General features: G+C 47.4%; 1 protein-coding gene across 11 annotated transcripts in view; it reads right to left on the reverse strand.

The window, feature by feature from the left end:
- Window positions 1-14,730, reverse strand: part of BLTP1 (bridge-like lipid transfer protein family member 1) — a 2,946,455-nt gene that overhangs the window by 2,709,108 nt on the left and 222,617 nt on the right. For all 11 annotated transcript variants that reach the window (XM_069631149.1, XM_069631145.1, XM_069631146.1 and 8 more), the window contains exon 10: window positions 3,199-3,349. In XM_069631149.1, the coding sequence (XP_069487250.1) occupies window positions 3,199-3,349 (151 nt within the window). The remainder of the gene's footprint in view (window positions 1-3,198; window positions 3,350-14,730) is intronic.

Raw genomic sequence — 14,730 nt, forward strand, 5'->3', positions numbered from 1 at the left:
CCATCCTGAATATTTGGTATTTCAGGAATTTGTTGAGGCGCCGGATGGGTCGCCACCCACCTGACTTCTTGAGAACCAGAAAGTATCTGGCGTATACTTCGGAGTCCCGAAGGCACAGAGGGACAGATTCTGTGGACCCCTTTCACAGCATAGCCTGAACTTCCTTGAGGAGTTCGGCTCTGTGCTGCTCTTGTATTGTCATGGGAGGAATGCAAGGGAATTTGTCCTGGAATTCTAGGGTGTGACCCTGCTCAATGACTTTGAGCACCCATATGTATGTGGAGATGTTATGCCACTTGTCGACAAATGGTGATAGCCGGCCTCCCACTGAAGTGGGGTTTCGGGACTGGGGCCTCGTCAGGTTTCCTTCGGCATCTGTGTTGTGGCAGCTTGGGGACAACGCGGGGTACCCCCTCTGTGTGTCTGGGATCGGCCTCTATATGCTTCCTGCATAGTGGAGCAAGAGGGCTGGCGGCAGGATGGGCTGTGAACCTTCGATGTTCGAGAGTCCTTCCCCCTCGGGGAGCGAAATGACTGCTTCCTCTGCTGCAGTGAGCCCATAGAGTGTGCCCTCTCTGTGTCCGTTTGAATGGCTCAGAGAGATTCGCCCAATGCCTTGCCGAATTGATGCTCCCCGTCGAAAGGCATGTCGACAACCCTGGCTTGCACATCCTGCCTGAAGTTAGTGGCCTTAAGGCAACCTTGGCAGCATAAGGGTTACCATTTCCCATTTGTCTGAAGCCGGAGTCGACAAGGTCTAGGGCGACCATAATCGCACAATCTGATGCCACTTGGTCCTCATGAGAAATGGCCATGGCCTCCTCTTTTTTGTCGTCCAGCAGGAAATCGAGAACGGGACCCAACTTGTACCAGACCTCCCTGTCGTAGTGTGCTAAGGCGTTGGTGGCCTTGATCGTAGATGCTGCAGTGATAGCAATGCATTTAACAGCCGCATCCAGCTTCTTTCCCTATTGGTCTGGAGGGACAGAGAAAGAGAATGATGGGTTTGAAGAGCTCTTCCTCACAGCAGCCAAGACAACAGAGTCTGGTGTTGGATGGCCTCCGAAGCATTTAGGGGGCGTGTCCAGGACCCTATACTTCTTCGCCAGCCTGTCCCTTTTAGTGGCGGCAGAGTAAGGATTCCTCATGACCACTAATCCGTCTTCCCAGAGGTCATCTAGTAGTGGTACGTTAACCACAGTCTTTCTGGTGAATTCACAGCATTGGAACAGGAATCCCTTTTTCTTTTTCTCATCCGGGACCAGGTGGAAGAGTTTACCAGCCCGAGAGATCATCGCCTGGAAAGATCTGACCTCGTTCGGATTGGAGTCTCTAGATGGCAAATCTATGTCCTGCGGCTCCCCATCCGCTGGGATCTAATCCTCAAACTCATCTGTTCCCCGAATACCATTGTATCTGGGCTGGTATCCGTGCCTGTGTCCGTTTCAGACAGGTCCGGCTCCACCATAACAGGGGGGGTCACGGAGCAGGTGGATGATGTGGGACCACAGGCACTGGGAGAGGTGGCGCCAGAAAGGGCCGAGAAGGCCTTGGTGGGCTGGCGACAGGAGCTAGGCCGGGAACCACTGGAGGCCCCAGAGTCACAGGCAGTAGGTGCTGCTGAATCGCCATGACCAAAGTGTGGAGAGCTGTCAAAATGTCCAAGGAGAGATCCCTCGGAGCTTGAGGTATCAGGATTGGAGCATGAGGCCAGGGACTCTTAGGACGAACCGGCTACATTGGTTACAGAGCTGGTTGCAAGGCAAGGCCACCATGCCCCTCTTCTTTTGGGTGCGGGCAGATGTCTCCAGGAAGATCTTCCTATTCCGAAAGTGTGGCAGGCTGAACCCCAGGGGGAGGGGTTAATGCCCAGGCATGCTTCACAGGGGATGTGGCCTGCAGCCGAGTGGGCTTTGGCAGAAAAAGGAGTGGTGGTGGTAACTCCTTTCCCTGCTGTAACCTCTCAAGAAGCTGGCTAACACAGGCGCACCTGGAGAAGGTAGTGATGGTAACAGACCCAGTCGGGGCTGACGGAGGCCTTGGAGGCAATGCTACTCTGAAAGCAGCTGTCGTTACCGTAGAGACGGTGACCGTGGTTGTGACGAGTCAGTTGATGGGACACAAAACCTGGCACCACTAATTTGGTGGAGTTCTCGTCAACAAAGATATCTTGGACGACGGTCTTGTGGTCATTGACATGGATTTCGCCGACGACGAGTGATGCTTTGTCGACAGAGTCTGAGTGGTAGACAGCGAGGGAGTGGACAATCTCGGTCTCCCGAAGACAGGCCCCCTTCCTGGTCCCCGGTCCAGGTGACAGAGACGCTGCAGCCAGGGTGCTCGTCCGCGAGGAAATCGGAGCGTACGATGACATATTTATTTATTTATTTTAGGTACCTTCCCCTTGCAAGCGTCCTCAAAGTACCTTGCCACATCCTTCCTCGTCTTTGAGGAGAAGGACTGGCAGATGGGACATCCTCCAATAACGTGGTCCGGGTACAGACAATAGATGCACTTCTGATGGCAGTCCTCCATGTAGATGTTCTTCTGACCGCATCTTGAGCAGGCCTTGAAGAGGCACGTCTCCTCGCCCCCCCCCCCACATGGCTCATGCAGTAAGCCCAAAACTCAGCTTGCGGCCTCCACGAACTAGAGATCCAACTGAAGCCGGAATCTCTACTGACAACGGGTCCACTCTGCCGGCGGTTCACAACGGAGACGGATGAACGAAAAAGAGAGACATTTTGATCAAAATTAGTCAAACATCTCGAGAAAGTCGTGGAGTGAAACATGAAAAAGTGTAGTAAAAATCTGAAGATGGCCACCAGCTAAGAAGGATCTATATCATTGGCTGGGGAAGTATGACCCAAAGTGAGAGCAACAGGATATGCAAGCAACAAGAATTTTATTTAGCTTAAAGCTATACTGCTTTACATCACCGAAGATTCCCAGCCTGGCGACAGAATATTCCTAGCATGTGAATCCATGTAAGACCCCTTGCTGGAGAAAATAGTAAACATGTTTTATGATGAACTGCTCAATATGTCTTAATATTACAAAAAAAGAGGCTAGATATTAATAGATTTGTTTTGTTCTTTAAAAAAAGAACTTCTTTATCTGTGAAAAAGTAGCCATTACTGTACAAAAAAACACTTTCATAGCACACTATATTCAAACAGTCCCAAATATTGGATGTACCTCTGCCTATCAGCCCATGGGCCATAGTTGAAGTCAGTTCCTTTGCCACAAACAATGTCCAATCCCCAACAGGGTGGCAGGTCTTGCAACTTTGTATCTTCACTGCAAATTTTTTCTTCCACGTTTTCTTCCGATTCTTCAGGCACAACTCCTAGATTAAATGTGGTGTAAAAATCAAAGATCATCAGATCCAGTCACTTCTACAAAGAGATATGCAATGGATTGTGTATACACTTCAACATGATGGGACAGTAGGTTAAATAAAGCGGACAAGTGGACCATAGAAATAGAATATCTAGACTGACGTTTTAGAAATAACTATTACAAAATGTGCAAATTCTAAGAAAGATGGCCATTCTGTTCAGTAATCAATGATTACAATGAATGTTGTATAGCTATCCCACAAATGAAGACTTATTATGAAGGGATGCATTCACTTCAATGCAACGGAGGGTCAACGCACTAGATTTCTTCTGGAATTCATCAAGAGATGTCCCAATATAGTTTGAGACAGGAAGGAAACAGAAATATAATTGATGCAGTTAATCAAATGTTCGAATGATGTAGACACCAAATGTAATGGGGGCAAACATCAGATCAAAATTGTTGGGCGCTATTTAGCTCCTGCTTGTAACCTTGAAGAACCTAGTCGTCTTGTCAGCAACATGAGCTACTTTTGACTTTCCAAGCCATCTCATGCCATACAAACATACCTACATGTCAATCATTTTGACTTTAGTAATGTGCATAAAGGGGCATAGGACACCTCTAGAAGACATTTGATGCATAATCGGTCTTACATGACTAATGTTTCCAGTGTTTATGTTTTTGGTACGCAAAAATGTATCTTACTGCTGCATGCATACTATGCATAATTCTTTTGAAGCAAAAATCCCCCACAGATTATGCTAATGCAACATTTGTCATGTCTTTGCATTCTTAGGCTTGTAGTCCTGGAGTTCTAACTGAAAAGTACAATTATAAAAATGCAAATAATCGAGTAAGGACTAGATGGACTCCACGTTTGGGGCAAAAGAAGAGTTTGATGAATGTTGAAATGAACCCTGACATGCACTACCCAAAGTTAAGATGAATCATGGTGTGGAAGAGGAATGCTCTTTGGGTGGGGGGGGCAGAATTATCCGTGCATTCATTTACAAAGCTGTATACAGGACAAAGAACTGAGCAACCTTTATTTAAAAAAAAAAAACACTTGTCAGGATCTAAGCTTCTCATCACACAGGTTTCAATGAAGACCTTGGTAAAAATATAAAATTTGCATATTTACTAAGTGGATGATTAAATATATTCGGTAACTATAAAATAGACCTTGATCTATAATTCAATGGAGACTACGGATTACAAACCACATACATAAATAACTCGGCTATTCTATAACCAAACAGTAAAATAAAACCTTTCTTTTCCTTTCGATGTTATGTCACCGTTTGTGCTGTGTGGGTATTATGACTGAGGACAATGTATATTAGTGGGGGTTGTACCATATTACAATTATTCTACTACAAGCCTGTATCATAGGATTCTTAAGTTGTGTTTGTGTATTCATTGATTGTTCAGAAAGGAATTGTAACTCTGATATTACATGAATGCTTGTATTAAGTTACTTGTCAGTTATTTTGAGAAATTTATAAATAAAGTGTTAAAAAAAAGAAGCATAGAAGTGACCTTTCCTTGTTCCTTGTCCCCAACAGAACTTGAACAGACGTGTGTTTGCTGGAGAATCATTAGACTACAAGCACCATTTGATAATGTAGATATCTGAGGTTTTCAGCCACGTAGCTTCCGGAATTCAATAATGAACTCCAAATTGCTGCTTCAAATACAAGTGCCATCTAAGGAATACATTACTCACTGTAATCGTATTTCTGGTGCTTGTATCTGCTTAGATTCACATGCTATGCATAGGCCAACATCTAGTGGAAGTTGCAGAATATTACAGTTGTTTTCGAAACTCAAAAATGGACGTCGAATAGGGCGTGCCAGTAATACTATACTATGCCTATTGTGACGTCCCCTGTACCCATGATCCCTCACGCGTGGAGGTCCCCCAGATTGTATTTTTTCTGACATGAGGTAGCATGAGTAGCAGCGCTAGTACAGAGTTCCCAAGCAAATAAAGCCCCTATAACATCTATGCACTTTTTCTCAGGGGAGGAAGGGTGGGCGCATGTGAATCTAAGCAGATCCAAGCACCAGAAATAAGATTATGGTGAGTAATGCATTCCTTCTGATGCTTGTGTAATCTGCTTGGATCACATGCTATGCATAGATTAGCAAGCAGTGTTATGAGAAGGTGGTGGATTGTGAGAAGGAGTAACGGCAAATAGATGTTTTAGAACCGCTTGTCCCACCTGTGTATCTGTCTTGGAGTGTGTGTCAATGCAGTAGTGCTGAGTGAAGGTGTGAACTGAGCTCCATGTAGCTGCTTTGCAAATGCGGTCTAAGGGGACAATTGCAATAAAGGCTAGAGTAGCCCCAGTATCCCGTGTGGAGTGGGCTCTTGGTGTAAAAGGCAGTGTTTTGTCTGAAAATGAATAGCATAATTGTATACATTGTACTATCCATTTGGAGATTGCTCTTTCGGAAACACGTTCTCCCTGTCTGCCTGTAGCCATGGAGACGAATAGTTGATCAGTCTTCCTAAGCGGTTTGGTCTTGTCTACATAGTAGAGAACCGCCCTCCTAACATCTAGTGTGTGGAGTTTGACCTCAGCTGAGCTAGTTGGTTTCTGAAAGAAAGTCGGAAGCTCAATTGACTGGTTTATGTGAAATTTGGAAACAAATTTAGGGAAAACCTAGGATGAGTCCGTAAAACCAATTTGTCTTTATGGATGACAAAGAAAGGGTCCTGCACTGACAAGGCTTGGAGTTTGCAGACTCTTCTTATGGAAGTAATGGCCACTAAGAAGGCAGTCTTGTAGGTAATGTGTTTAAGGGTAGCTTGATGCAAAGGCTCGAAGGGGGTCCCATGAGTTTTGCTAGTACTACATTTAGATCTCAGCCAGGTGGGGGATTGGAGATTGGAGGATGTAGTCTCTTCACTCCCTCCATGAACGCCTTAAAGACTGGCACTTTCCACCATGAGACTTTACTTTGAGAGGTGGTATAGGCTGATAAAGCTGCTAGTTGGACTTTTAGAGAATTAAAGACTAAACCTGAATCTAGCAAGTGGAGCAAGTAGGTTAGAATGTGTGATGGAGTACATTCTATGGCGTTGATCTGTTTAGATTGGCACCAAATGACAAATCTCTTCCACTTGATGAAATAGCAGTGTCTGGTGTTAGGTTTACATGCTTCTTTCAGGATATCCATACACTGTTGTCGAAGATTAAGGTGACCAAACTCTATGACTTCAGGAGCCAAGCTGTTAGGTTCAAAGAGTGAAGTTGTGGGTGTATGGTTGTCCCCCTGGGTTGAGTAAACAGGTTGAGCTTGTACGTGAGCTTGATGGGATCGCACATCGCCAGCTTGCGCAGATTTGGATACCACGGTTGTCTCGCCCACACAGGAACAACTAGGATGAGTGTCATCTGATACTTGTGTAGTTTGTTCACTATTCTGCTGATTAATGGAGTCAGGGAGGGGTCTAGTACTGGGCGCGTGGTGAGATCTTTCTTTGGAACAAGGAAGTACGTTGAATAAATACCCTTGTTTACCTCCTTGTATGGCACGATCTCTATGGCGTCCTTGAGGACTAGGACCTTGACTTCCTCTACCAGTTTGAGTGGTTCTTCCTGGGATGTGCTTTTCTGTCGCCGGGGGAGGTTTGATGGTCTTCCTTGAAGTTCTATACAGTAACCTCCTGTTACCGTTGACAACACCCACTTGTCTGATGTTATCCCCTCCCATACGTGGGTGAAATGAGATATTCGTCCCCTGACTGGTGAAGGATGGGAGGGGACCCGTTGCGCGGTGTGATTGTTTTGATGGTGTTCCTTCACCTCTGGTGGGGGAACCTCTCCCTCTTGCGCGGCCCCGGCGCTGACCCCTGGAATAGCTCTGGGACGCCTGTTGATTAGTGTTCTACCAGTAACCTTGGCTTTGACTGTAACCGGAGCATCTTTGCGCGTTTTGGCCACGAAAAAAAAAAAAAAAAAAAAAAAAAAAAAAAAAAAAATCGAAAATTATTGCCACCCCTTTGGTTGGGTTGTTTGTTTGTCAGTTGGCCACGGGATTTGAGTGTCTCGTACTCGTCCTTGGCGGACTTTAGAGCTTCATCAACCGCCTTACCAAACAACACATTCGGCTCAACAGGCATGTTGAGTAAGGTGGCTTGTGTTTCTAGTTTAAACCCTGACTGCCTAAGCCAGGCGTGGCGTTTCAGGATGGTGGCTTCAGCGATAACGCGTCCTGCGTTATCCGCTGCATCAAAATTGTTCTTTAGGAGGACTCCGGCTGTTGCTCTGCCTTCCGCTGCCATAAGGGAGAGTTTAGCCTTAAGTGGTTCTGGCGCTGACTCAGCAAGGGCCGTAACCTCATCCCACTTTGTGCAGTCGTAGCTATCTAGTAATGTGGAGTTGTTAGCTATTCGTGCCTGGTAAGCTGCAGAAGATACTATCTTCCTTCCCAGTGTATACAGTTTTTTGCTCTCTTTATCCGGAGGAGCTTCGGATGAGGCCAACGGGGCACCTGCTCTCTTCCGTGTAGTGGTTATTACCACAGAGTCTGGACGAAGCTGGCCACGTATGTACAAAGGGTTGGAAGGTGCTGGGCGAAAGAGCTTTTCAATTCTTGGGTTTACCGCCCTGGTCTGATTCGGCATCTCTAAAGAGAGCTGAATCCGTCTTTGGACTGACTTGAGTAGTAGAATAAACTGGCTCGCCCGTCTCTTGTTGCCCAAGATGTTTTCGGCAAAATCCTTATCCTTTTGGATTTCCTTAGTTTCAATCCCAAAATGTTCAGCAGCCCTTAGTAGTATGTCATTGAGTAGGGGCTGGTTATCAATTGGTGAGTCGGATAGGGGAGGGTCCTGCGGGACTACCGACTCAGTGTCATCTTGATCATCTTCTCCACTCACGTCGCAACCCTCGACATCCTCATAGAGGTTGTCCTAGTCTATATATTCATCTTCTCCTACATAAGGGTCGTACAGATCCAAGGAGAGACGAGGCGTCATGTAGGGTGGTATATCATACAGTTCCTCTGTGGCGAGAGACCTTTTCTTTGGTGGTAGAGCAGACAATCAAGACTGAGCGGGTACATGTGGTGTCTTAGAGCTAGATGCCCGGGCAGTAGGCAGAGGGTTTGCTAGACTTTGCAGAGCATGTGGGTGCTCTTCGAAAATGTTTGCAAGGCATGCGATGCATCCCATAACCCTATCTATCTCTTGTGCAGTCCATGTAGCAGAACTGGGGATAATCCCCGGGCAGGTGCAGGGGTAGAGGGAGTAGGGAGCCCACTATCTGTCTCTTCTTCATCCAGATTGATAGGATCAGGCTCGTCAGGCTCTTCTATAATGTTTTGAGCAGGAATACTATCAGGTTCTGGGGTAATAGACTGTTCCCTAGGCGTCTGCCTTTTGTCCCGTGTCCCAGTCTTTTTGAGAGGGACTGCACTTGTCCTTATGATCCCTGCTCTTGGAAGAGGATTTACTAGACCGAGAGGTTGAGGTAGGGGCCTGGGGGGTGGGGGGTCTGTTTTTCAATCAAACAGGAAATTCCTGACTTTTTGCCTTCCCCCAGATGTAGGTCGAATTATGGACTACGGGAACGGGCTCATCGGCGTCTCACGACGGCGCGAGGCCCGGCGAGGGAGTTTTGAGTCCAGCGTCCTTTGTCTTTAGGCTTGTCAGGAGGCGGCCGCTCGGGGAGCTCAGAGGACCGTGAATCCGCAGATTTGCCCTTCTCCGTCGACTCTCGACGTGCGATTTCAGACGCAACGCCGTGGGGAGTGTGTTTAGTGTGTGGGAGTGTGGTGCCCTTGCCACTGGGTGTCTTTCCCCATAACAGGACCACCGGCCTGTCTATCAGGGTCGGAGGCTGGCACTGGGGAACAGCGAGGTGCTCTGTCGCTGCCGTCGCTGGGTGCCCCTTCATCCATGGCGGTATCGGCCTGCATGGCGTGATGGGCCCAACGTTTTGTCCACCTGTCTTTGAGGGTCTTGGGTCTGAGCAGCTTACAGGCCCGACAAAGAGCCTTGTCGTGGTCTCTATGTAAGCAAAGGTTGCATACCCTGTGCTCATCGACCCACGTGTATTTTTTATTAAAATAAAATTTAAACAGAGTATGCTCGATACTGGGGGCAGGCAGCTGGGCGAACCAGGGAACGGGTAGGAAAATACATGGTGTTATGACCACCCCCCACTCTCCCTACTGTTAGGCCGAGGACAAAAGGGCCTTCCAAGGCTGGGTGTCGCTGTCAAAACCTCCGTCCGACGGTATGTCTCGTAGTCTTCCTGCAGTCTTCACCGCGTTGAGGCACGGTGTCGGTAAAGGACAGAAAGTTATACTATCTTATACTTTTTATAAAGTTCAATGGCGTAAGCCAGAATTTCACGCCGCTTCTATGCGACCACTCACGATGGCGGAAAAGAACAATCTGAGGGATCTACACGCGTGAGGGATCATGGGTACAGGGGACATCACAATAGGGATAGTATTACTGGCACACCGTAGTCGACGTCCATTTTCGAGTTTCGAAAACAACAACTGCTACCAATCCTGTACCCCCTGTAACTAAGTTCCTGCAAGTAACAGCGCCACAATGCCCCTGGGCTGTCTGCGCGCTATATAAATATATTAAAAAAAAAAACTGTAATACTTTGCAACTTCCACTAGATGTCGGCCTATGCATAGCATGTGATCTAAGCACATTACACAAGCATCAGAAATTAAAGTTACTCACTTTAGTGACAAGAGTACTCAGTCCTTAGCTCTTTTTCCTCCATTCTTGTGGGCGTCCCCCAACATGGGTGACGGTACCAGAACCTTTGGCAGCGAAGAATTGAGCTTCCCCTTTAAATTTAGTATAAAGTGCTGGGGCGTGGCCCCGGGCGTGGGAACGCCCCCCCGAGATCCCACCCTCCGACGCCTCACCTCAGTCCCTGTTAGGGAGAATTCTCACTTTAGGCTGAATTTCCTAACCTAGTGAGTCCCCCAGCAGCTTTGCTAGATTTTTTTTGTTTTTTCTCCTGGCAAGAGTGAGACTCTTTTTCTCCCACTCTTGGACATGATTTATGGTGTTCCGTTGACTGTTGATGTGTTTTATGGGCTATGGGGTCCTTTACTCCATATGGTTTCATGTGTTTTTAATATGTGTGTTACGCAGCACCCTCCGTGTAGTAACACAGGGGTGTCATAGTGAAACCCCACCATAGACTCCATACCCTGGGACTGACTACTGTCTCCCAGGGCATGTAAAGTCACTATTGGCTTAACTAGTCCCAAATTATTAACAGAAACCGGTTCAAACCATCATATTGTGGACGTACTGATCGGGGCAATTCGATTGCCCCGGGGTCTGTTAGTCGAGGGGGCACGTCTCCGTCCCCCCTGATCGAGTTTTGGCTGGTGGTAGTGGATACTACTTTTTACATTCGACCTCAAATATATCCCTATGGGATTTTCCTATTGTTCGAGGCTACCAACTTTAATGATTTAATTCTCATAGCCTCGAACATACCGCCGGTTTATTTATTTAATATTAATTCGCCGGTTGGCATTTTTTGCCAGGTCTCGATTCTGAAATGGCGTTTGTGTTCTCTTCTGTGACTCCAACCCAAGTCGAGCCCTTTGTTCCACTTTTTGGCGGGCTTCTCCACAGAAGCCTCCAAAAGTGGTGCCACTCTGTCTGGGTACCACAGGGGGCGTGGGAGGGAGTTTAGGCACCCTGGACTGAGTTACCTTGGTAACTCAAGTCGCACTGTTGTGTGATTGGCCCAAGTGGTGAGCCGGCCCGGCTCACCACTTAGCATGTTTGATTGACAGCTAGGCTGAGTGAATGGGGGTGTGCTGCATAAAAGCAGGGCTTTGGGGACTGGAACTTCAGAAGTCACCACAGGACCTGAGAATCCGACGAGGGAGAAGCTGAGCCGACCTACCACAACACCACCGGTGGAGCCCTGCGGAACCGACTCACCACTTCCCGACGACAGAGAAGATCTCCCGGCTAGAAAGGCTTCTTCCCCTGACTGGTGGGCACAACCAGTTTACCTTCTTTTCTTCGCATCCCAGGACGTCTTGTGGTCGAATTGCCCGTGCCAAGCACCCCGGCACCCGGATAGCCACTTACCACTGGACCGTGAATAAAAGGACTGCTCCTTTTACCTGAGAACTCCGCGGCTGGTTTCTTCCCTGGCAGTGCAACGGACTCCTGTCTTCCTCCCCGACGAGATCCTCTCTTCCCCTGGATGAAGCACCGACTTGCATCTGCTGCCAGGAACAACTGCCCCTGCTGGAGTATTCTCACCCGTTTAAGGTACCGTGTCCGCCAGGCCTCCCTAAAGATTGCTACAAGGTAATAATAATCCCTTAACCTTCTGAACTGGGCTGGCCGCCTTGACCTTCTAACTGGTCCCTTTCTTTTGGTCCAACTCTTTTTGAACCTTTGCAAGACTCTTGTGCACTTCAACCGTGTGACCTTGGACACATTTCATTCTGATCCTCTTAAAAGGGATCCGGCCTACTGAAATCTAACTTCACGGTTTTACTTGCCTTCCTCTCTTGTTTTGTTCTTGTGAAAGTGTTGGGATCTGTTTCAAATTATACTCTGCTTTTCTCTCCCTTTTAAAACAAATTATTAGAGTGCCATCTGCGTTAAGCGCTCACCGCTGTCTGAAAATAAGTGGGTCTTTACTTAAGACTTGTCTATTATTCTTCTAAGGGAGTGTATATCTTTTAGTGACCGTGTTTTTGAACTGCTTACTATTAGTGCCCGTGTGTTTTTCTAGATGTGGTTTTTAAATAAATAATTATATCTCTTTTACACCAAGCTCTGGTCAGTGTTTACTTGTTCTACTGTTTTCTTTTGACCTATTGTGAATACTCTGTATACTGCCTAACTCTTCTTGAGGGAAGTCTGACTGCTCAGCCACAGCTACCAAGTGAATCTGTGTGGTACAGACTGCTACCAAGTGGGTTTACTGCCAAACACCTGTAGTCTTAAATCTTTTGCAGTGGCCCCAGAGGGAACTGCACAGGTTTCTGCCCAACAGTCCCCTTTTAACAAATTGGACGCTTTAAAACCTAGCTACACTGCATATTTTAGCCCCTGGCATACAAGCAGGGGAAGGTGGGTGGGACGTATGGGGGAAAGGGGACCAAGCACTACGAGTGCTCTAGTCACTACAGTGAGTAACTTTACTCAAACATCCCGTCTCCCTTCCTCCATGATCATGGGTGATTCCACTGAACAGGACCATAGGGTAGAGCTGTGAGAATCTGCTGCATATCTAGGACGAAGCAAAAATGTTCTTCAGAACCGCCCGACTGAACTCTGCATTTCGCTTGGAGCTGGTATCCAGGGAATAGTGCTTACAGAATGCTGACAGAGCGGCCAAAGTAGCCGCCTTGCTAATGACATCCCAAGAAGCATGCCACTGGAACGTGACAGTCATGACATTAGCTCTGACCGCATGGGCATGAATGCCTTCAGGGACCGGTTTGCCCAGGGCCATATACGCCTCCGAGATAGTCTGAACCATCCAACCGGTGATAGAAGCTTTGGAAGCTTGGGTGCTGGTAGACGAGCCCCCAAAGTGATTAACAATGCCTCAGACTTCCTGAAGGATTTCTTCCGAGAGAGATAGAACTGGAGGACTCTTGGGATTTCAAGGAACGCAACGCCGTTTCTGCCTCCGAGTGCGGGTTTGAAAAGAACACCGGCAGGCAGATTTCCTGATTCAAATAGAATGGAGTGACCACCTTGGACAAGAAGTTTGGATGAGTGCGCAAGATGACCTTGCCGTCAGGAAACGTGGTGAAGGGCTCACATGATGACAAAGCCTACAGCTCGCTGACCCTGCACACCGAAGTGAGCGCCACCAATAGTACTGTCTTCAGCGCCACCAGTCAGATGTCCACCGCGGCCATCGGCTCCAAGGGCTTGAGGTGCAAGGCCACAAGAACCACATTTAGGTCCCATACCGGATGCGGCCCATGAACCGGAGGAAAAATCCTGGACAACCCCTTGAGGTGGGCCTTAGCCACCGGGTTGGCTGCTGAAAAAACGTGCTCTGGGGAATTCTTGTAGGCCCCAGTGGCCAACAGAAAGGTGCTGCAGGTGTCGATCTGAATGCCAGAATGAGCCGGATGTGCGAAAAAAGCCAGCACGTCGTCCAGGGAGCAAGTTAGGGGGTCCAGCCGCTTATCGTGAGCCCAGTGGCAAAATCTAGTCTTTATTTATTTTATTTCTAAAGCGCCAAGACATTAACCCTGGAGGAATGGGAGCGCTGGGACTAACATCCAACACAAAACAAAAAGAGCAATGAGTCAGAGGGGGAGTCCAGTATGAGGTGAACAGGACATAAGTCAGTTTCATTCAAAAAGGAAGGTTTTCAGTTTTCGTTTGAAAATGGGTAGACTAGGGCATAACCTTAGGTCGAGGGGGAAGGGTGTTCCAAATGGGTGGAGTGGAGAATGGAAAACATCAATGTTTTATCTGTGTCCGTTTTGCCTTTGGTATAAGGAGTAGACCACTGTTATTGGATCCAAGACTGCATCTACCCGGTAGCCACTTAAGCTGGGCTGCTAGGTAGGATAGGCTTTTACCATACAAACAGGAGTGTGAGATGCAGAGTGTGCGAAACAGGGCTCTCTTTTCTACCGTGAGCCAATGTAGTGCTCTCCAACCCGTAGACACATGATCAGTTTTACGCAGACCCATTACAACCCTCACTGCGTTGTTCTGCACAACTTGCAGACGGTTCCGTTCCCTTTTTCCAACACCCAGTAAGGTGCTGGCACAATAGTCTAGGTGGCTCCCAATGATCACCCTGGCTAAAGTGGCGCAGCTGGTCACATCAAAGTATGGTCTGATTTGTGCCCTTTTTTGATGTAATACGTTGTGTTTGACACTAGGTCGCTGATATGTCCCTTCATTGAGAGTTCACGATCAATGGTGACACCAAAAGTTTTTACTTTCTTAAGGGTGGGAAGAAGACAGTCTGCAATTTGGAATGAGGCGGCGGCTTGATCAAGATGGCACAATTTAGGGCCAGTACCCAGGATTATGATATCTGTCTTAGAGTTGTTCAGGGCTAGGCCATTTAACAACATCCAAAGATGGATCTGGTTATACGTGGCATTGACGACCACTGTGTCTTTGATGTAATCACCTGAAAGCGTAAACAGACACAGAGTATTTTCAGCACAGTTAGCGTAACAGGTACCATCATCCTAAAGTTGATCAAAAAGTGTTAGCATGAATACATTGAAAAGGGCAGGTGATAAAACACGATCCATGTGGAACTCCGCACTTTATGGCAATGCCTTCTGACATGGCATCCTCATGGAAAACCTTGGCAGTTTGTTCTGACAGAAATGGTAGTACCCATCTGACTGCTTCGTTAGAGA

Source organism: Ambystoma mexicanum, chromosome 6q (genome assembly GCF_040938575.1).
Source record: "Ambystoma mexicanum isolate Mex_15411 chromosome 6q, UKY_AmexF1_1, whole genome shotgun sequence".
Taxonomy (NCBI): domain Eukaryota; kingdom Metazoa; phylum Chordata; class Amphibia; order Caudata; family Ambystomatidae; genus Ambystoma; species Ambystoma mexicanum.